The 22,781-nt window shown below is 51.8% G+C and overlaps 1 protein-coding gene across 1 annotated transcript; it reads left to right on the forward strand.

Moving 5' to 3' along the window:
• Nucleotides 1-6,634: 6,634 nt before the first annotated feature.
• On the forward strand, nt 6,635-22,157 carry Myo1a (myosin IA). Its single transcript, XM_051170320.1, has 27 exons — nt 6,635-6,748; nt 6,847-6,962; nt 7,165-7,259; nt 8,154-8,258; nt 8,425-8,471; nt 8,604-8,667; nt 8,816-8,914; nt 11,143-11,246; nt 11,367-11,514; nt 11,962-12,080; nt 12,168-12,254; nt 13,816-13,881; nt 14,001-14,105; nt 14,949-15,011; nt 15,118-15,318; nt 15,429-15,655; nt 15,986-16,186; nt 16,359-16,452; nt 16,751-16,900; nt 16,988-17,056; nt 17,391-17,465; nt 19,430-19,564; nt 20,315-20,421; nt 20,690-20,822; nt 21,153-21,305; nt 21,458-21,585; nt 21,944-22,157. Exons 1-27 carry the CDS (start codon nt 6,635-6,637, stop codon nt 22,068-22,070), a joined length of 3,132 nt encoding a protein of 1,043 aa, XP_051026277.1. The 3' UTR covers nt 22,071-22,157.
• The last annotated feature ends 624 nt before the right edge of the window (nt 22,158-22,781 follow it).

The following is a 22,781-nucleotide window of genomic DNA, read 5'->3' on the forward strand; positions in this document are numbered from 1 at the left end:
GTTCCCCATAGCCTTAAATTGTCCTAAAGTGACACCTCCCTCAAGTGGTAGACAGTGGTTTAAGGAGGAATGGAAAAAACGAGTGCTGTTTGAGCAGATGGCTGTGGGTTACAGCTGCAAAGTACAGGAAGCTTTGTAGTAGGAACCTTTCTGTCTTTGTGTGTTATGAATATGGTAAAACTTAGGCCCCTTTCAAAGAACTGTTGAAGCTCATGAAAGGGTTAAAGCTCAGGCTTAGTGCTTGTTATGCAAGCCCAAGGCTGGGTTCACTCCTGGCATTGCAAAAGTAAAACCCACCGCTAACAACAAAAGCCTCCAGAATACACAATTTTGTAGCGTTCTCCTTAGAAGTTGTATATTTTACCTAGTGTGTTTTAATGTAAAAAAAAAAAAAAAAATAGTCCAGCTGTACAGGTAACGTCAGGTCTTGGGAGACCACGGTGCAACCCCAGATCCCTTATTATGGATGGTAAAGGGGAGGCAGCCTCTGACTTAGATCTTATTTTAATGAGAAATCACTGTGAATGACTTCCTCTTCTGTGTGGTGAGCTCCCTGTGAAATAGGGATTTCATTTAAAGGCCTTTTTTTTTTTTTTAACTGAGTTTGGGGTGAGTAAACCAAACTCATTTTTGTGCCCCTGCTTGGTAGTTGGAGAACTGAGTGCTGTGACAGCTGCTTTCAGACAGTGCCTTCTCTGAGTGCTGTGTATCCTTGCCTTTCCTGCCTGTGTGCCTCAGCGTGCCCAGACATTGTTTTACTCAGCCCAGTCTCATCACTTAGACGGACTGAGCTGGACGCTGGAGCCTTGTCTGCTGCCATGTCAGCGTCTTGCTCAGGACCATCAAGCCATAAAGTGGTTCTAGGGCTTAGGGTCTCATCGGTATTGGAAATCTATTGCTTCTAATTGGTTGGCCTAAGTTTATAGACCATGACTCCCACTGATGGGAACACAAGAGGCAGTGGGCGTAAAACTTTAGTTTCCCTTTCCTCATGAGAACATAGTGGCCAAAGCCAGGAAAACTCCAGCAGCTTTGATTACTTCATTACCTTAAAGTAAGAAGGAGCTAGTCCCACACACACAGTGGCGATCTGCTCCCATCCTTGGGCATAGCCTTTATCCTACCCTTCTTGGCATGGGTGACCCACACAGGTCAGAGAATCCTCCCAGGCCTCATACTCAGGACTTAATTGTCCTTAGTCCTTTTGTTCCGGGGGGAGATGAGCTGAGATGGACCCTGCGTTAGAATGTCCCTAGTGCGCTCCTTATAACACTTCTGAAGTGAACGATAAACGATGAAGTGTGAGGACAGAAAATTAAGTGCCCTTCTAGTAGTCCCTTTTCTCAGGTCTAGCATATGAGATGGTTGTCTGTTTCAATGCTAAGAATTTGAGCGCAGGAGAGGACAGCGGTGCAGATTTACTGAACTCTCACCTTAGGCACTGAAACCAGGGGGTAGGCACACGCGACAGACGTGCTTAAGCCTTCTGCTTGTGTTCTTCGTGCAGTTGTGCAGTTGTGGTGCCCAGTAACTTTGTGACTTAACTGTGGGTTCTGGTTGGGGCCCAGGTGGTTCATCAGGCATAGTAGTGCATACCTAAACTTGGAAGGCTCAGGTGACAGGATCACCTGAGTCTGAACATTTGAAATTAGCAGGGGCAACAATGGTAACCCCGTCTCAAGCTAGGAAGGGAAAGAAGAGTGTTAGGTGCCTTCCATGGGTGTCACTGTTGGTCCTTTAATCTCAGCAGGCACAGAAGTGGTCACACAGACTCACATGTGCCATTTTTCTTTGGCACACATTTTTTTTTCTGGGGCTGCTGTTGTTTACACAGGGTGCCATGCTATAGTCCAGGCTGGCCTGGAACTCAGTATATTTATTTCCCAGGCTAGCCTGGAACTCAGGGCAGCTTTGCCTTGTCTCCTACATGCTGGGATTGCAGACCTGCCCTAGCTACCATGCCCACCTTCCTTTTTCTCATTCTTGGTGATAACTTGAACATGGCAAAAGCACTTCTTTGAACTTGCGGGCAGCCCGGGCATCACTGTGTGACAACAGATGCCCCTCACTGAATCTTCAGGCCTGTCAGCCTGCAGGGGCAACAGCTTCCAGTCTGTGGAACGGATACTGAAATAATAGGGCTAAGAGATTACTAGGTAAGTTTCAGCCTGTGGGTGAGGCCCTGGTGCTACTCAGGTGAAGCATTTGTCATTTATTCCTAATAAATGTTAAGACAGTATCAGGGGCGGCTGTTTGCTACAAGTCTTCCACATTTCTGTAAGAAAACTGATGTCATGTATTTTTCATTTTATTATGGTCTGTAAATAATCTCAATTTAATAAAGCTTTATATGGTGTATAATGGTCTTTTAAATTAAAATGTTATACTGTGTGTGTTTGTGTGTGCGTGCGCGCGCACCTGTGTGTGAATGTACTCGTGCTGTGGCACACATGGGCATCAGAGGACAACTTGGGAGAGTCTGCTCTCTTCTCACCAGGCAGATTCCAGGAATCACACTCAGGCCGTCAGCCTTGGCAGCCAGCACTGTGACCCACTGAGTCTCTTTATGAGCATACATTTTTGTGTGACTCATACTTTCAGATAATTGGCAGTTAATAATGTTTCTTGTGTGTTTCCTTTTTTTTTTTTTTTTTTTCCTCCTTAACCACACCTCCCCGTCCTGAATATATTTTGGTTTACTGTTTTGGAGCCTGCGAGGTTTGAGACAGTGTCCTCGTGTAGCCCAGGTTGGCCTTGAACTCCTTATTTCCTGTCCCAGTCTCTGGAGTGCTGGGATCACATGCATGAGCCACCAGACCTAGTGTATTAAAGTTCCTGTGTCTGGGAGGCTTGTCCAGTGGGTTGGCGTGATCAGATGGCTGCTCGCAACTAGTACCAACCCAGTACCAAAGGGTTGGGATTGTCTCTCCCCTACCTTTCCGTCTGCTGCTTCAGAGTGGAGGTTACATAGACAGTAGGCTTCCTATGTTTGTGTGTGATTTGGCTGGGTTTTGGAGGAATCAGTTGTCTAGCCAGCACCACATCATGAGACATTCCTACATCCCACCAAGTTCCTTCTCATCCTCTGTATGCTTGAAATAGTTGGGGGCTCTGAGCTGTGCTAGCCACACACTACCACTGAGTCATACCTCCATCCCTGTGGTAAGTCAGAGATGAAGGGGCAGGAGTGAGCTAACAGCTGGATTGCTCCGGCTAAGTCTGGAAAGCAGATTGTAGTGTTGTACTTGCCCACACCACTTCAGGATGGCAGGTTTTGAAATCCCAGATGACTCAGATGTGTGTTTGATACATTATAAACTTAAGAGTGACCCACCCCGGTCTTCCCTAGTTTTCATTTTGTTGGGCGAGGGGCAGGGTCTCACTCTGCAGCACTGGCTGGCCTGGCATTCCCTATGTAGATCAGGCTGGCTTCAAACGCAGATCCACCTGCTTCTGCCTCACCAGTGCCAGGTGTGCCACCATGTCCAGCCACTGTCTTCCCTCAGCTCCTAGCTCTGCACCTCTGGGTATGTAGGAGCCCACTATGGGTCCCAGGCAGGCAAGCATGGTTAGTAGCTGGAGATGGGCTATGAATATCATTGTTTTAAGACTTAAGAGCTGTCTCGTTTTAAAGCATGCAGTAGGCACTCACATGAGTAAATGGGTAGAGGAAAGCAAGTGGCTGCAGACCCCTAGCCATGAGAACGGAAGACCCAGGCCCTGGTGCCAGCTGTGGAGGTTTGTGTGGGTGTGGTCCTGGGAAAGTATTTCTTACTCTGGGTCTGTTTCTTCTGCCAGAGACTGGGATCAGTAGTGACCCTGGCTCTGACACAGTGACACTGCTCCAGCCCCTTGTAATAGGTGGTTATGCTTCGATACATTTCTGCTTAGCTTTCTCTTCCTTGCTTCCCTCCCTTCAAATAGACATAGTAAATCAATAAAATATGTAAGGGCAGGTTGAAGATGGAACTGCTGATGGACCAGGCGTATGCAGAGTGCTTCGGTGAGAGCAATAGAGCTCGGACCTTGCACCAAGCAGCAGAGGCTGAGAATTGGAAAATCAAGTCTCCATGTTAGTTAAGTAATACGATTACCCACTTTTCTCTTTGTGCATGCCTCGGGGGCAGAGAAGCATGCTGCCTAGGAATTTCCTGAGTAGGTGAAGGCATGCTTGAGAAACTGGATCTTATAAGCTTTTACCTGTCTGAGGGAGCCATCATTTTCTGCTGGGCTAATGCCCAGGGAATAGCATCTTACTTACTTGGTATCCTACTGAGAAATTATTAAGATTCGAAACCTCAGGACTTAGGCTGCAATCTTTCTGGGCAATATCAGGAAGTGCTGTGGAACCAGAGCACAGGTGTCACGTGTGGGCATGGGTTTGCCTGTTTTCCCATTGAATGGTGCATCTGCACTGCCTACCTCATGGGCTGGGGCTACTGTGTGTGTGTGTGTGTGTGTGTGTGTGTGTGTGTGTGTGTGTGTGTGTGTGTGTGATGTCCAAGTTACAGATCTGGCTTTAATCTGTGGGTCTCTGTGATGGGGTCTCACTCAAGGGAAGGGAAGTAGACAGGATTTGGAATTTGGTCACTTAGCTCTCCAGGTAATCTGAGGACCCTGGGGCTCCCAGGAAGATAGAAAAGACAGCTTTAACTGTAGAAGACAGCACCACACCCATCCACCTGCCCATGCCCACTTCCATCCATGGCTAAATGTCCAGCTCTTTCTTGGAAAATCTTTTTCTTTGATACAAATTCTGTTCCTTCTGTCCTTGCTTCCAACTTCTTGGCAGAGTGGACTCTTCTCTATTGGAGCCCTTCAGCAGAAGCCAGGCAGAAAGCCTTTCCCTAAACGCAGGGAGTCTGAACTCACAGGCCTGTGAAGGGTTAAGGGAGCCACACCCTCAGAGGAAGAGCCCTGGACTTTGTGCTGAGGCGGCCAGCCCTCTCTCTGGCCTGAGTGGCACCGGGAGCCTTGGTTAGAGGAAGCAGCACAGAGGAAGGTGAGAGAGGGCACCTGGCTTCGCTGACACCATGGACAGCTCCCATTAACAAGCCCTCTCCGCCTTTGGCGTCTGGGTCTTCATAGTCCTTCCCTCAGACTGGGACTTGGATTCCATTCTCCCAGGGGCACCGAAGTACACCTTTGTTTCCAGTGTTAGGTAAGACCTGTCTTGACCTGTCGCCTTGGGGTGACCCTTCTGGGATCTGCTTTTCTCCTTTCTCACCTCCAAATATCACTCTTACTCCTCTCAATTCAAACTAAAGGATGTGGGCTCATACCCTGCCTCTGCGTCACATGCTTCCCTGTTCTAAGACTCGTGTGTGTGTGTGTGTGTGTGTGTGTGTGTGTGTGTGTGTGTGTGTGTGTGTGTGTTTTGAGACTGGATCTTACTTTGTATTTCTGGTTGGTCTGGAATTCACTGTGTAGCTCAATTGGCCTCAAACTTATGGCAACCCTCCTGTCTTGGTCTCCTGAATACTATGATTACAGGCACAAGCCACCATGCATGGCTACTTAGATTTAATCTGAAAAAAAAAATCTACTTCATGGCTGTCATAATTGTCCAGTTATGGTGTTTAGAGCTCTGCCTGGCCTGTGGTGAATGCTGCATGTTTTCTAGAGACTGCTGTCATCCATATTTACACTGTACCCTAGGCTTATAGGCAGTTGCTGGAGCTTGGAGAATGCAGAATGGAAGACAAAGCAAGCTGGGTAGCTTCCTTGCCCTGTCATATGTGATTCTTGTTCTTCCCCTAGGTTCAGAGAAGCTGGAGAGTGAGGGAATGTGTTAGAGTCCTGCTTGGGAGTGGCATTGACCATTGTACCTGCCACCCCGCCTACTCAGTCGGCCTGAGGGCTGTTTCCTCCTGCAGAAACACCTGCCACATGCCTGCTGCATGTATGCAGCCCAGCCCTATAGCCCTCCCTTGCCTCCCTTTGGGCAAAGTCCATGCCACAAGATGATAGGGCTGAGTATAAAATCTGAAGACTTTACAACCAAGGCAGAGCAGGAGGGACGGCTAGGAGCCTGACAGCTGGGAAAACATACCCATCTGCTTTTGTTTCCTATGGGGAGTCTCGCTATTTGGTGAAGCCTGGTGTTATTCTTGAATACCTCGCCTTATACAGCGTCATCTAAAAGTGAAGTCAGTGATAACGGTAGGGAAGAGAGACCTCCGGAGACAGGCATCATGGAGGGATTCATTTGGTGACTGAAATAGGGCTTGGGGTTGAATACAAGCACTGGGCAAGGAGCCAGGGAGCACTCCCTCAGGAGGGAGGGCACCTGCAGTACCTGGCTGAGGAGCAGAGCCTGGCTCGCATTTCCTTCGCACTGCCTTCTGCCCCTCCATCGGTCGATGCCCAGTGATGTCATCCTTCCCCAGGTGGTCAGACACAAATAGTCCTATCTCATGCCCACCCCACCCCCTACCCAGCGATCAGAGGGTCCTTCCACTTCCCTGGCTGGCCAGGCTGGTCCAGAGGCTCTTATAACTGGAGGGCTGTGCTGCAGACAGGGAGAAGAGGGCGGCTGTACGCCCTTCTGCCCTCTTCCCCTCCCACCATGACTTGGGTCCTGAGCAGTCAGCAGCTTACTGTGTCTACTCCTAGGACCCTCCGGGCTCTTGACATGCCTCTCCTGGAAGGTCATGTGGGAGTAGAGGACCTTGTCCTCCTGGAACCCCTGGATGAGGAGTCTCTGATCAAGAACCTCCAGCTCCGTTATGAAAACAAGGAGATTTATGTGAGCTCGCCATGGGTGTCAGGCTGTGGGGTACCCAGAGGGTTCCAGCATCCCCATTGCCAGGCTCATTTGTCTCACCCCGCCCCTCCTGACCCCAGACCTACATCGGGAATGTGGTGGTCTCAGTGAATCCATACCAGCAGCTTCCCATCTATGGCCCAGAACTCATTGCCAAATACCGGGACTACACCTTCTATGAGCTGAAACCCCACATGTGAGTAAAGGGACCAGAGGAGGCTGACCAACTGCTAAGGCTGGTTCTCCAGCATCCCATTCTTCCCCTACCGCCCCCCCCCGCCCCCCCAGAGTTCTTCCTAGGTCTGTCACTTCTTATGGTGGATGAGCCTAGCGCTGTGGGTTGAAAGGTGCTGTCTCGGGCTGGTCTCATTAGCTCTTGCCCACTTCCTCCCCGCAAGCTACGCTCTGGCAAACGTGGCCTACCAATCACTGAGGGATCGGGACCGAGACCAGTGCATTCTCATCACAGGCGAGAGTGGAGCTGGGAAGACCGGTGAGGTGGCCTCTGGCCGAGTGTGGGTGGGGGCGGGGGCGGGGGCGGGGGCGGGGGCGGGTGCCGACCAGAGAACTGTCTGGAATTGTCTCCTTGTCTCTCCAAGCCTCAATCCCGACTGCTTCCTCTCTAGTTTTGTCTCTTCCTTTTTTAGGGTTTTATGGGTATACGTGTGTGCTTGAGTGTATGTGTTTACACCACGTACACACAGGTGCCTGCAGAAGCCAGACGTGGGTGTCAGATTCTCTGGAGCTGGAGTTGCAGATAGTTTTGAGACACATAGTGCGGGTGCTGGGAACGGAACATAAATCTATAGGAGCAGTGGGTAGTGTAGGCCTTTGGTGGCACGTGCCTTTAATCTCACCACTGAGGCAGGCGGATCTCCGAGTTTGAGGCCAGCCTGGTCTACAAAGTGAGTTCCAGGACAGCCAATTTGTTGCAATTTTCTTAACTGTATGGTAAATAACTGATACAACGAGACTGTAGTATATTCAAAGCTGCAAGCACTACACTGGGCAGAATCTAAACTACTACTAATCTACTAGTAAACTAAGCTACTCTAATCGGATGGCCTCATAACCTACATATATCTCAGTCACTTGCCAATCTGATCCACCTCAGGGTGCGGCTTCTCTCCCCAACACAGAGAAACTGTGTCTCAAAGTCAAAAACCAAAACCAACATTAAACCAACCAACCAACCAACCAACCAACCAAACAGTAGCAAGTGTTCTTAACCACTGAGCCAGCAGTCTCTCCTATTTTTCTTACTGCCAGAGGTATATGGTGTCAGAATTAAGCGGGGTGCAAGTAGGTATGCACTGGCTGGGGACTCTTAGAGAGTAGTTTGGGGGCGGGTGGGTGTGCCCAGGGGCTCAGAGCTTCTCATGAACAGAGGCCAGTAAGCTGGTGATGTCCTACGTGGCTGCCGTCTGTGGGAAAGGGGAGCAGGTGAACTCTGTGAAGGAACAGCTGCTTCAGTCAAACCCGGTGCTGGAGGGTGAGCACTCTGCCCTCCACTCTCCCACACCCCTCCCCCTGGTGCTATAGGGTGAGCACTCTGCCCTCTACTCCCCCCCCCCCCCGCCGTGCTATAGGGTGAGCACTCTGCCCTCCACTCTCATGGGATCTTCAACCCCTTAACTCCTCTTTCTTCATCTCCTCAGCATTTGGCAATGCCAAGACCATCCGTAATGATAACTCTTCTCGATTTGTGAGTAACCACATTTGCCTGGAATGTGTGGCGGGGGGGGGGGGGGGGCGAGAGTGAGGAGGGCAGCACAGACACCTCCCCACAGGTGTCGAGACAAAAAGCCGAGACTTTCTCTGGTTTCTCTCTCTGAAGGGAAAATACATGGACATCGAGTTTGATTTCAAAGGGTCCCCGCTTGGTGGTGTCATCACAAACTGTATGTGTGCCCTACCCCCCCCCCCCATATGCCTTACCAACACTCTCTACCTGCTAATTCTGTCCCTTCATGGGGCTCTGGGTGAAAGTAGAGGGGATGTTGCACTGTATCCTGGGCGTCCAAGTAGATGCTCCCTCACTCTCTCCAGATCTGCTTGAGAAATCCCGAGTGGTGAAGCAACTCAGAGGGGAGAGGAACTTCCACATCTTCTATCAGCTGCTGGCTGGAGCAGATGCCCAGCTGCTGGGTATGTGTTCCCCCTGGGCACTGCAGCCTGGCCCGACCACCAGAATCGTAGGCCCCTCCTCCTCCTCCTTTCTCCGAAGCCCCTTCCCCACGTCTCCTTGTCTGCATTTCCCACCCACAGCCTTATGACTCAGGGTTTGAAACCAAGTCCCCTGGCCACTCTGGTCTCTTCCTTCGCTGGTAGAGATGGCCAGAGAGACTCTTTGGGTCATTGCTACTCTCGTCCCTGTGCCCTGTGTGGTGCTTCTCTCCTCAAGCTCATGTCAGGCACAGGACACTCATCCTTAAGGGGGTCTGTTGACAGTTACACAGGGATGCAGGCAGGCAGGATATGTGAGTGTTGGGGAACTTCCAAGACCTTCAGTTGACTGCCTGGGCTTATACACCTTCCTCGCCTAAGATCTCCCCTGGCTTTCTTTTCTTTTTGCCTTTGCTTCTTTGGTTTTGTCTTTTTTTTTTTTTTTTAAGATGGGGTTTCTCTGTGTAGCCTTGGATGTTCTGGCACTGGCTCTGTAGACCAGGCTAGCCACAAACTCACAGACATCCATCTGCCTCCACTTCCTGAGGGATTAAAGATGTGCACCACCACCGCCTGCCTGGCCGTCTTGCCTGGTTTTCTTTTCTTAGATAGCTCTATAGAGGCTTCGTTCATTCAAACTTTCATCAAGCATGTGTTGAATACCCAACCAGGCATCACGTTAGTGACAGAGCTGAGTATGATGTGGACCCTGTCTTCAAAGAACTGAGTTTTGTAGAGACAGCAGATGTGTGAGCAGACACATTGCAATACAGAATGGTTGGCTTCAGTAAGCTGTGCAGTTATAGGAGAGGACAGCATGGCTCTCCTTGCCTGCCCTGGGGAGGTGGCTCTGGGTGAGCATCACTCGGGGGGAGGGGGTGTCTGCTGGGACCCTGCTCATGACTGGGTTTGCCTACCAGCCTTGCTCTAGCTGTGAGAGCCATGGACTTCTAGCCCTTCAGGAGCCATGTTTGGTCCCTTGTTATTCTGTGCTTGGCTTGTGCATCACTTTTTTCCTGCTCCTTGAAGTGTCTACAGTTCAGGAGACTCCATAGGTCTTATCATCCCCTTCTTGATGTAATGGCTGTGGTGCTGCTCAGTTGTCAGTGTCTGACTCACAAGCCCCGGGGTTTTATTCAGTCTGGGTCCAGACTCCCTCTGGTGTCATTATCCCCGGTTTTCTGACTCTCCAGCTTGCCTTCTCTGGTAAGCACACCTATCCTCAGAATCTGTGTGCTAGGGGAAGCTGCCACCTTTGTTTGAGGTTCACTACCCTGATTCTCAGATCATTTGCATAAAATATAACTGATATACCTCTAGTCTGGGATCAGCCCAGTTCTTCCTATCTTATGTAAACAGCTTGGGATATTTCCTTGATTCATGTATTGAAATGAAAAAAAAAAAACAAAAAAAAAAACCTTAATGTTTGTCAGCCAGGTAGACAGAATATGGAGATGAGAAGTAATCCAACACAAAAAGCATTCACTTTTCAGGGAAGACAGAAAAAAAAAAAGGTCAAAATTTAGCTTTCCTTGTGTGGGCTGGGAAGGTCTCACTTAGCTCAGGGGAATGCATGAAAGCCATTTAGCTCAGTAATCAGCATCCAGGAAACCGTCCAGAGGAGGTTAGGGCCGGAGAACAGGTGCCAGGTGTGTTGGCAAGAGGATGATGAGGCTGGGGATGGATTTGTAATTCCTTTCTTCCCTCATCTCCTTGCCAGAGCAGGAGACAGGGTTTGCTTGCTTGTTTCCACTATTTAGATCCCCGAGGGCGGGAATAAAAATCAGGGAGACTCTTGTGCAATAAAATCACTTTAAAAGTTACTTATCATCACAGAAATCTATCATCCCCAACCAAAGGGGACCAGGGAGCAAACAGGACTCAGGCAAGGGTGGTGAGGTGCCAGGCTGGTGTGTCCTGGAGAGCAGGTGCTGACCCTTTCTTTCCTCTTCTTCTTCTTCTTCTTCTTTTTTCTTTCTTCTTCTTTCCTCTTCTTCCTCTTAAGATTTATTTATTATTATATATACAGTGTTCTGCCTGTGTGTACACCTGCAGGCCAGAAGAGGGCATCAGACCTCGCTATAGATGGTTCTGAGCCACCATGTGGTTGCTGGGAAATGAACTCAGGCCCTCTGGAAGAGCAGTCAGTGCTCTTAACCTCTGAGCCATCTCTCCAGTCCCGCCCCTTTCTTCTATGCTCACCCTCCCAGAGTCTCTAAAGCTCGAGCGGGATACAAGTGACTATACCTATCTGAACGGGGAAATGTCCAGAGTGGATGGCATGGATGACGCCTCCAATTTCAGGGAAGTACAGGTGAGGGGCCAGTGTTGGGCGGGGCCGGCCCTTCAGACCATCCTCTGAGGCCCTGGGTTTGTGATGGAGGCTTTGGGCTGGCCCCACCAGCTCTGCTTGACTCTCTACTTTCTCTCCAAGAGTGCGATGTCAGTGATTGGGTTCACAGAGGAGGAAATAAAACAAGTGCTGGAGGTCACTGCTCTGGTCCTGAAGCTGGGGACTATAAAGCTGACGGATGAGTTCCAGGCCAACGGGATACCAGCAAGTGGCATCTGTGATGGGAAAGGTTGGTGCTACCTTGCTGGAGCTGCTCTGAGTCTCCCACCCTGAGTCCGGTCTTGTAGCGCCCCCCCCCCCCCCCGGCCCACATGATTGGCTTCCTCTGGTGCTCCTGCACTCAGCCCACTCCTGCGGTCTCCTCTCCTGAAGCCCTTCAGGATGAGCTGTGGAAAAGCATTAGGCTTTGACCTGCATCACTCAGAACCTTAGCTGGACCTCCTGAGAGAAGAGGACAACGTGACCTATTTCAGGAGATTCTCCTGGGAAAGTAAACCTTGCAGGCGGTGTGCCCCATTCCTCCCGGGTCAACCACAGTGACCTCCCAGGCCAGAGTGGGTCACTAGTCACCCAGGCAGCTTTGCTGATCAGCAGCAGCCCCCCCCCACACACACACGTGCACACACACTGAGATGAGGTCCCCTCTCTGGCTACATTGTATTTCTTGGCATTCTAGGTATTCGGGAGATCGGGGAGATGATGGGTTTGAGCCCGGTGGAACTAGAGAGAGCTTTGTGCTCAAGGACCATGGAGACAAACAAAGAAAAAGTGGTTACGGTGCTGAATGTCACGCAGGTAAGAGCCCCCCCCCCCCACCAGGAGCTGCCTTTGAGACTGTTGTGTGGCCGCCACATTAACGAGGCTGCTGCGTCCCACACCCAGGCTCAGTATGCTCGGGATGCCCTGGCTAAGAACGTTTACAGCCGCCTCTTCGACTGGATAGTGAATCGCATCAATGAGAGCATCAAGGTGAGCCACGCCCTTTCCCCCCTCCGGCCCCTCCCCCAGCCTGCTGGACCATCTTGCTCTGGCTGCCAGCTTCCATCCTTTGGTTTCTGAGACGCACAGAGTCAGGAGTTACGTACTAGCCTTTTGCCTTCACGGAGACACCAAACCTCTGTTCCCCGATTGTTTGCCTGCTTCCCAGCGTTTTATCTCGGATAAGAATGTACATGGCTGTGTAGGAATCAGCAGCCCCACCCCTTGGCATCTATCCAAGAGGATGATGAAAGGAGGCTGGGGGGCAGCGGGTGGGGGCGGGGGGAGAGTGGGGATCAGGAAGTTCTGGCCAGCCTCAGCCACATGGTGAGTTCAAGGCCATCCTGGGCTACAATTCGTAAGTAAATGAATACATGACTAAGTCATTGTCAAGCAATTGAAACAGCTCATGCCCATCATGTTATGGCCAGATAAACAAAACAACACAACATTTGGCCATAAGAGGGAAGAGGACAGCAGGAGACAGGTAGCTCAGCAGTTAATAACGACCGTTTACATACTACGGCACTGTCTATGGTGAAGGTGTACTAAAAGGCCCCCGTTTTAGATGAGATTTCAATCTAGGCTGGGGTGAATGTGTTTGTTTTTTTTTTTTTTAAGATTTGATTTATTTATTTTTCCCCTCTATAAGATGGGTGAGTTTACAAACAGCATGGGATAGTCTTTTATAAAATACTAAAATGTACCCGGGTGTGGTGGCGCATGCATGCCTTTAATCTCAGCACTCTGGAGGCAAAGGCAGGTGGACCTCTGTTGTTGTACTTTTAAATTCTATTTTATTTTGGGTTCCTTAAATGTCTTTCTCTTTACTCCACCACAATCCCTTCCAACACCCCAACACCAGGTAGGAGAAAAAAAAAAAAAAGGTTAGCGGGGAGAAGGGCATAGCTTTCCTTACCTGCTTCCTGCTGCTGAGGGCCGTCACGCTCCTCGGGGCAAGTCCAAACCTCGTTTCAGCATATCTCCAACCCGTTCTCATTAAACTGCATCAACCGCAACCAGGAGCAGCAAGGGGAAGCACCAGCAGCCTCTTACTTCTCTGAGCCCCCAGTCTCTCTCCTAGTCTGGCTTTTATCCCCACTGACAACGACCACGCCCCCCACACGAGGTAATTCACAGCTGAAGAACATCACGCACCCTCTCAGGAGGCAGTTTTCAGCTGTGGACAAACTGGAGCAGGCCCCGTAGCCCACACCCAGGATTAAAATATGTTTACATATAATTCAAAACTCCCACAACAGATCACTGAGTTCGAGGCCAGCCTGGTCTACAAAGTGAGTCCACAACAGCCAAGGCTACACAGAGAAACCCTGTCTCAAAAAGAAAAAACAACAAACAAACAAACAAACCCTGGAAAAGTTAAAATGTGAGGGAGGGATGGCCAAAACCTGTGGCCATAGTCACACCAGCGACACCATAGTCCCTCTGAGCTTGGTCAAGTGTGTGTAATTCTGTTTGTCCCTACTCTAGTCCTATCGACCTGGTGGGCACAGCTGGCCAGTCCTCATGTCTGCCTCTCCCTCTTCTTCAGGTGGGCACTGGGGAGAAGAGGAAGGTCATGGGGGTCCTGGATATCTATGGATTTGAGATATTGGAGGTGAGAAAGCACCAGACAACCCCAGTGGCCTGCTTCCCCGGTTAAGGGGACAGGCACACAGTGGGTGAGGGGGAGCCACAGGGGAGGAAAGATCTTAAGTGAGCCCCTTTTACTCACAGGATAACAGCTTCGAGCAGTTCGTGATCAACTATTGCAATGAGAAGCTACAGCAGGTGTTCATAGAGCTGACCTTGAAGGAGGAACAAGAGGAATACAAGAGAGAAGTGAGCCGGGGCTCCTGCTTGCCTCGCTAGGGACCTCCAGATGCAAGCCTTGCTCCTGGTCACAATTTCCCTCTAATTGTCCCCAGGACAAAATGTTCTGTCTCGCAGCTGAGCGCTCAGCATTTACTAAGTCACCCCAACATTGTGCTTCCCTCTCGTCTTCCACGTCCCCAACCCTCCACTCAAGGCCAGTCCAGACAGGGGACAGATGGATGGAAGGGTGTTTGTGTGTGGAGAGTCCTGACAAGAGTAAAGTGACAGCTGTGCTTGGCCCGTGGCAGACGGAGAGACAAATTGAGACCGAATTGAGGACATTTCTCCTGGGCTTGGCACCCTACACATCCCCTTCCGAATCCCTTCTCTAACATGGCGGACTCCCGTGCCTCCCAGGCACTGGGTGATGTCGCTGTCCGCCCGTCCTTAGAGCCGCATTGTTCTAGCTCATCAGAAGTGCCCTGTGGCACCTGATTTCCACACCCTTTCTCTGACTCATTCTAAAGCCCTGCATCCCGTGGCTAGGTGTTAGAAAAGCTCTCTGATTAAGCCAGTCCACTTCCAAGTGTGAGCGGGCGAGCATCACACTCATAAACCCTTCCAGGGATGTCCCTGTGAGCTCGAGAGCCTGTGTCGGCAAGCAGGGCTTCGGGCAGACGTGGCCACAGTGCAGGGAAGGCATTTAAGACATTGTTTCACTGATCTTTGCTCTTCACCAGCCTGGGAGGGATATAAGCTGTAAACCGAGTGAAAGCAAGGACCTCCCTGAGGGATAAGGTGGGCTAAAGAGAGCCTGCGCCTGAAGATTTGCTGGGACTAGTTTCTGTAACTGAGGTCTCCCTTTGTCAGGGCATCCCATGGACAAAGGTGGACTACTTTGACAATAGCATCATCTGCAACCTCATTGAGCATGTGAGTGGCTGTTCTCTCACCTCGGGGTCACGGGGCACAGCAGTGACAGTGCGGACATCTTGAAGGGCCAGGTCAAGGTTGCATCGATCTTGTTCCTTTGGCCTAGAGTCAGCGAGGCATCCTGGCTATGCTGGATGAGGAATGCCTGAGACCTGGGGTGGTCAGCGACTCCACTTTCCTAGCCAAGCTGAACCAGCTCTTCTCTAAGCACAGTCACTACGAGAGCAAAGTCACCCAGAATGCCCAGCGCCAGTACGACCGCACCATGGGCCTCAGCTGCTTCCGCATCTGCCACTACGCGGGCAAGGTGACGTCATCGCAGGCCTGTGCGGGAGTCCAAGGCAGTGGCGGGACACTGGGAGGTCCCAGTTCTGGGAGAAGGCCGTGGGGTCTGAACCCACACCTGCTCATCTGCAGGTGACGTACAACGTGACCAGCTTCATCGACAAGAATAATGACCTACTCTTCCGAGACTTGTCCCAGACGATGTGGAAAGCCCAGCATACCCTTCTTCGGTCCCTGTTCCCAGAGGGGAATCCCAAAGAAGCCTCTCTCAAACGTCCCCCGACTGCTGGGACCCAGTTTAAGAATTCGGTGGCCGTCCTCATGAAGAACCTGTATTCTAAGAACCCCAACTACATCAGGTGAAAATCTGGGCACACAGGGAACATCCTCTATGTGAGACGGGGTCTGCGCATGGTGGAGCATGTCTGCATCCGGGAGTCTGTGGGATAGGGTTCTAGAGGCCCCGTCCTGACGGAAGACAGGACCAGATGAGGAGCCAAGCATCCTGTGGCCGATGGAGTGGAATCAGAAGAGAGTGAAACTGGGAAGGACAAGAGGGTCTCCTTTCATTTCTCTTGACTTCTCCACCTCAGGGGGTTGTGGGGAGTAGGCGTGTGGAGACCAGGGCAGTTCCACTGGCCAGGCGTCCATCCGCTCCTGAGCCCGTGTCTTCCCGACTTCTTGACCAGGTGCATAAAACCCAACGACCAGCAGCAGCGAGGCAAGTTTTCCTCGGAGCTAGTGGGGGTCCAGGCCCGATACCTGGGCCTGCTGGAGAATGTCCGGGTGCGCAGGGCAGGCTATGCCTTCCGCCAGAGCTATAAGCCTTTCCTCGAAAGGTACCGATTGCTGAGCAGGAGCACCTGGCCTCGCTGGAGTGGGGGAGATCGGTAAGACTCAGCAGGGAGAAGGGGGAAGTAGGCTCGGTGGGATCTTCAGCAGGGCTGCGGAGGGATAGGGATGCGGTGGGGGGGCGCGGTGTGTGTGTGTGGGGGGGGGCGGGGGAGAGCACTCTGCCCCGCTACACCTCTCCCGTTAGCTCCCCGCCATCTGGCCCTGTAGGGAAGGTGTGGAGAAAGTCCTGGAGTCTCTGACTGTGTCCTCAGAGGAGCTGGCCTATGGGAAGACAAAGATCTTCATCAGAAGCCCCAAGACCGTGAGTCAGGAAGTGACGTGGGCTGCCTTTGGTGTGGGTGGAAGGCAGAGCTGTGACTAGATCACCTGAGACCCAGGCGCGCGGGGGCACGCCGCAGCATCCAGTGCAGGGCGCGATGGGGCCTGAGGAGGGCGCCACTCTGGGAACTGAGCGTTCTACCTTCTCCGCCCTAAGCTAGGAGTCACTGTGGGGCCTGGCCGGTTGTAGTAGACCTGAGAGATTGGGTGCTCATTGTAGGATGCTGGCTGGGGAGGAGAGAGCAAGCCCCTTTTTTGCACCCCTCCCCCAACCCCCACAGCTTTTCTACCTGGAGGAGCAGAGGCGCCTGAGGCTTCAGCAGCTAGCCACCCTCATTCAGAAGGTCTACCGGGGCTGGCGCTGCCGGACTCACTACCAACAGATGCGCAAGAGTCAGATCCTCATCTCTGCTTGGTTTCGGGGCAACAAGGTGCTGCCACCTCCCAAGTACCACCTCGTTGCCCGGACGTGTGGTTTAGGGTGTGGCTTTCCCTAACGGTGCCCGTGTTTCCCTCAGCAAAAGAGACATTATGGGAAGATGAAGGCCTCAGCGCTGCTGATCCAGGCTTTTGTGAGAGGGTGGAAGGTAACATCCTTGGCCACACGTGGTGGCTTCTGTTGGGTAGTGGCCCATACTGTGAGAAAGAGTCCTAGAGCAAGGGACCTATCCTTCAGCTCTGGCCTATAGGGCAGTGGGTGTGTTTTCAGGAGATTGGTGTGTGGGTCTGGGTGTGTTTCTGCCCTTAGCTGGAGGCGACTTCACATCTTTTTTTTTTTTTTTTTCTGTTATAATCGCAGTCTTTCACTTATTTGTTATTTATTCAATTTTTTTCTGACTCTGTACTTTGGTTGAAAACAAAATAGCCGAGCCTCTTTTAGGCTGTCTTTGCGCTGACTTCTTCCTCACTCATCCCTGCTAGGCCCGCAAGAATTACCGAAAATACTTCCGGTCAGGTGCTGCCCTCACCTTGGCAAATTTTATCTATAAGAGCATAGTAAGTGTTGGGTCTAAGGTGGGAGTGGGGCGGAGGAGTTGGGGCAGTCTTGGGGGAGGGTGGAGGTGTGTGTAGGAGTTGGGACAATCTTGGCAGGGGTGGGGGTGGCAATTCCAAGCTTTCCCTTGCGCTCCTGCACTCTATGGGGGGGGGGGGGGGAGCACTCATTCACTGACTGGGAGCAAGCTCCGTGTTCATGGCCAGAGTCACATCAGGTAGATGCTGTCTGTGTCCTGTGCTAAGGAGTCCCGGCATTGTCATCTGAGTCATAGACAAGTAGAGTTGGGGAGAGACTGGCTGGGTTTAGCCTGCTTATGGAGTGGACATGAGGGCATACCTTCCTCCATGTCCTCTGAACCCCCAGGCAAGTGAGGGCTGTGTCTGGAAGGAACTGTCAGAAGGAAACCTCCAGCTGTGGGTGGCTTCCCGCAGGATTCTGTCAGATAGTGGTGGCACTTCTGAGAGGATACTGCAAAAGCCACAGAAGGAACAGGACCCTGGGCAAGACCAGACAGGAAGGGGATGTAGAGGTGTTAGCCCGAGGGCACAGGAAGGTGCAACTGACCTCAGGAGCCCGGCTTGTTAGTCCTTAGTACCCTCAGTAAGCTCAGCAGACCGTGATGCGCCTTCGTCTGGTCCTCTTGTTATCCCAAAGCCCAGCTGTGTGGCTGCACGGAGGGGTGGGAGTTTGGAAGCTAAGGCTGTGGCATCCTCTGCCTTCACATCTGCCCCCTCCTCCCTGGCCCCATCTAGCCTGGCCTGTTGGGCTGGCTCCACCATGCCGTGTCTCTTCCCACAGTGCGTGCTGTCTCACCAGACACCTGAAGCCTGCTATCTGATTTTGCACTCACCTCCTCAGAGTCTCTTCTTGAAACTTTTCTTTCACCTGTACTTTGTCAGGCAGCTGCTGACTGTCAACCTGGGAGCTGTATGGCTCAATAAATCACACTCCCATGCCTCTGACACTTTGCCGTGGCCTTTAATCTAGGGTCATTACCTTGAACACTGACAACATGCCCCCCTCTTCCCACGCTTAAAGGCTCCTGACAGCCCTTATATAGGCCCTCTGCTTTCTCCAATCTGATAGGTTAAAAAAACTAAGACTTGGGCCAGGTGTGGTGGTGCATGCCTTTAATTCCAGCACCTGGGTCTATGTGAGCTGGAGGTCAACTTGGTCTGCATAGCAAGTGCCAGGCCCGCCAGGGCTACATAGTGAGATTCTATCTAAAAGAAAAGAAAAAAGAAAAAAAGAAACAAAACAGACTAAAACTTAGGGAAGCTGGGTAATTTGCTCCAGGCCCTGGAGCTGGTAAATGGTAGGGCTGGGATGTAACGCATTTGATTTCTGAGTTGCTGGCCACTGCCTAAGATTGTCCTTCTAACAGAAGTTTAGGCAGCCCATGGCTCTAGAAAGGCTTGGACTCTGAAAATCTAAAAAAAAGAGAGAGAGATTGGGCCAGACCCTGTAGGCAGCACCAGTAGCTCTCAGATCAGCAAGAAGTGGGTGGAATCCATTATCTTTGAGAGGGCACGGAAGGGAGGGCTGTGGCAAGCTTGGAATACCGGGAGTCCAGGGGTTCTGGGATATGACCCTGGGTTCCAAGGGGAGGGCTGAGGCATCAGGTACCGTTGATTAGAGGCAGATTCGGTGTCTATCCAATAACCAGCACAGAAAATGGTCCTAGCTGTAGGTCGCTGTGGCCTGAGAGAAGAGAAAGCCAGAGGGACAATATCAGACGATTAGCTTTTATGTAGGGTCGCCCCACCTCACTGCCCTGGGTGTCAGGTCCACACGCCCCACCACGTCCCATGTCTGTTCTAACAGCCCGGAGCACAGCACGTGCCCACCTCTCAGCTCTGCTGCTGCGTCTTCCCAGGCATGACGGCAGGACCTGGGTGTGAATCTGGGGCCTGAGGGTGCCTCTCCTCATGACTCCATTCCTAATATTCTGCTTTTAACCCAGGCACAGAAGTTCCTCTTGAATCTGCAGAAGAATTTGCCACCTGCCAAAGTGTTGGACAACACGTGGCCAGCTGCCCCTTACAGGTGCTTCAACACAGCCAATCAGGAGCTGCGGCAACTGTTCGTCCAGTGGAAGGTGAAGCCAGGCACCTCGCTTCTCTATGGGACGCTCCTCTCTTATTTTCTTCCTCATTCCTGTTTATTTTACTGTGGTAAAAGTATCCATAAAGTAACATCTATTATCTTCCCATTTGGGAGGGGGAGTTGGTTTTTTGAGACAGGGTTTCTCTGTGTAGCCTTGGCTGATCTGAAACTCGCTCTGTAGACCAGGCTGGCCTTGAACTGAACTGAGAGATCCACCAGCCTCTGCCTCCTGAGTGCTGGGATTAGAGGCGTGCGCCCCCACGCCCGGCTTATCTTACCATTTCTAAGTGCTGGAACTCTGGCAATAAGCGTGTTCAGGGGGTTGCAAGGTCGAGGCCACCACCCGTCCATCCGTCTGTGCTTTGCCCCTCAGCCCTGGCCTCCCTCCCCTAGCCCGATTCTCTGCTTTCTGTGTCAGTGGCTTTTGCCATTGTAGCAAACTCCTAAAAGTGGGGACTACACAGTATTTGTACATTTTGTGTCTAACTGACTTCACTTTACATCATAATGTCATGTGTTACCCTAGGATGCCCATCTAGGCCACGCGTGGTCCTGCGTGCTGGGCGCCTGCTTTCCCGCTGCTCGCATTCGCTAGCATCTATTTTCTCTTCAACATCTCTCAGTTTGCTGTTTGTCTCACTGTCTAGTCGCTGGCATCTCCCCTGCCCCTTCTCCCTCAGGTCCTGGGGCGGGCCTTATCTCACTTATCCCCCTAGCCTTGCCTTCTTTCTCCTCCTCACAGTGCAAGAAGTTCCGAGATCAGCTGTCCCCAAAGCAGGTGCAGACGCTGAGGGAAAAGCTCTGCGCCAGCGAACTGTTCAAGGGCAGGAAGGCTTCTTACCCCCAGAGGTGAGCCCCTGCAGATGCTGTGGTCATTTCTGCCTCGTGGCACCTCTCAAGCTTGAACCTGCATCCCTGGGAGTTCCCTGGGAGGGCTGGAGACACCTAGCTATGCCTTCCTTCAAGTCTCTCACCCAGCAGGTGTGGGGGTGGACAGTGGCGCCCATGGTGTTAATCCTGGACCATATCTGTGGATCACTAAACCAGGATGTGGTAGAAGGGGGCAGAGCACCCTGGGAGGCCTTGTTCTCACAGCACACCTCTCATGTGCCCTCAGTGTCCCTATTCCATTCCGTGGTGACTACATTGGACTGCAGGGGAACCCCAAGCTGCAGAAACTGAGGGGCAGGGAGGAAGGGCCTATCCTGGTGGCAGACACCGTAAAGAAGGTCAACCGTGGCAACGGCAAGGTAAAGAGTTATCGCCCCTGCCGGGCGCGGTGGCGCACCCCTTTAGTCCCAGCACTCGGGAGGCAGAGGCAGGCGGATCGCTGTGAGTTCGAGGCCAGCCTGGTCTACAAAGTGAGTCCAGGACAGCCAAGGCTACACAGAGAAACCCTGTCTCGAAAAACAAAACAAAACAAAACAACAACAAAAACAAAAACAAAATACACAAAAATAACCAGTTATTGCCCCTGACAAGAGGGAAGAGGCCCATGGCCATCTGCTTACGCTTTACCCAGTGTGCATGCGGGGTAGGTGACAATGTCTGCCCTCTTTTTCTCCATGTCCCCTCTCTAGACATCTACTCGGATTCTTCTCCTGACCAAGGGCCACGTGATTCTCACAGACACCAAGAAGTCCCAGGCCCAAATTGTCATTGGTCTGGAGAATGTGGCTGGGGTATCCGTCACCAGCTTGCAGGATGGACTCTGTAGCTTGCATCTGAGTGAGGCATGTGCACATAGTCTCTGTCCTGGGTGTCCTGAGGCTGAGGTGGGCTGGATACACTAGAACTAAACTTCTCACTAGGAGTCTTTGATGTCCCTCAGGCTGCTCCTGAGAGGGGTGGTAACATTTACTGTTTTTTTCCCCCTCTTCCTAAGACGTCATCGGCAAGCACCAAGGGGGACATACTACTAGTCAGTGACCATGTGGTTGAACTGCTGACCAAAATGTACCAAGCTGTGCTGGATGCCACGCAGAGGCAGCTTTCTGTCACTGTGACTGAGAAGTAAGGCCATGGGCTGGTGATGAGGGACAGCTTGGGACAGATGACCGGACTACTGGTCACTGTGACCGGGAAATTCTTGCAATCAGAAAGTGAAACAGACTGTGTCAGGGCAGGGCTTGTAGGCTCTTCCTAGTGTTGTCCACACCTCCCTCACCTCACCAGGGGACTCTAAGCGGCAAGATCTCTTAGCTCACGAGTCATTGGATGGATGGGAGGTGTACACACACACACACACACACACACACACACACACACACACACACACACACACACACGGAGAGGAGGCCACCTAGAAATGCAAGCGTCAAGCTGAGAGGCCGGAGGCACTAGCTTTGGGTTCTGTCTCTTCTCCCTCCAGGTTTTCAGTGAGGTTCAAGGACAGCAGCGTGGCTGTCAAGGTCACCCAAGGCCCTGCGGGGAGTGGGAACAGCAAGCTGGTTTGCAAGAAGAAGGGAAGTCACTCCATGGAGGTGACTGTGCAGTGAAGAGGTTGGGGGGCCTCTTGGAGACGCAACTCCTTCCTTTGGATCAAAACTTCACGTCTGACGTGAGGTGGGGCTTAGAGATGAAGAGCCCTCAAAGAGGCCTTACTGTCCTCTGGACCATCCCAGTACCCTCCCAGCTTCAGCCGTCTGCCCACTAATAAATCAAGTGGTTGAAAAGGGGTCTGGGAGGCGTTGGCGTGCCCGTGTTTACTCATTTCCTCACTCACATATACTTATTTATTCACTTGGCTCTTAGTTTTATGCAGTCGTGCCTGGACACCCATCCCCCTATGCCCTGTGTCCCTTAGGCTCCTGGGAGCCAGGGAGCGCAGCAGACAATAAGGCAAAGAAAGGAATTGCCTCTGGCCTCCTTGACCGGCTGAGCTCTAGAGACACGAGAGTGGGGGCGCAGAAGTCTGGGAAAGGGTTCAGGTCGCAGGTGGCCTATGAGCTGATTCATTAAATGTGTCCCTGGAGGGATGACCTGAGGATGCCTGTCTTGGAGCCTGGGCTCCTTAGAGATGGAGCCTGAAAAGAAGCCTAAGGCTGCAGGGCTCATGCAAGCCAAGCTGAGCCAAGCTGGAGTATGCGGGGGACCCTGCTCCAGGATCTCCACCACACTGTACCCCAGAAATGGGCTACATCACACCTGCCTCCCAGAAACCCTCTTCCTGTCCGTGGCCCTGAGATGCCAAGCTGCTGTTAATCACT

Source organism: Acomys russatus, chromosome 28 (genome assembly GCF_903995435.1).
Source record: "Acomys russatus chromosome 28, mAcoRus1.1, whole genome shotgun sequence".
Classification (NCBI taxonomy): Eukaryota; Metazoa; Chordata; class Mammalia; order Rodentia; family Muridae; genus Acomys; species Acomys russatus.

Excerpts from the sequence above, each read along its gene's own strand:
- Myo1a (XM_051170320.1), top strand. The coding sequence starts at position 6,635 with ATGCCTCTCCTGGAAGGTCATGTGGGAGTAGAGGACCTTGTCCTCCTG. Across the intron at positions 15,012-15,117 it reads TCTGCAACCTCATTGAGCAT|AGTCAGCGAGGCATCCTGGC; the intron begins GTGAGTGGCTGT and ends CCTTTGGCCTAG. Across the intron at positions 15,656-15,985 it reads AAGAACCCCAACTACATCAG|GTGCATAAAACCCAACGACC; the intron begins GTGAAAATCTGG and ends CTTCTTGACCAG.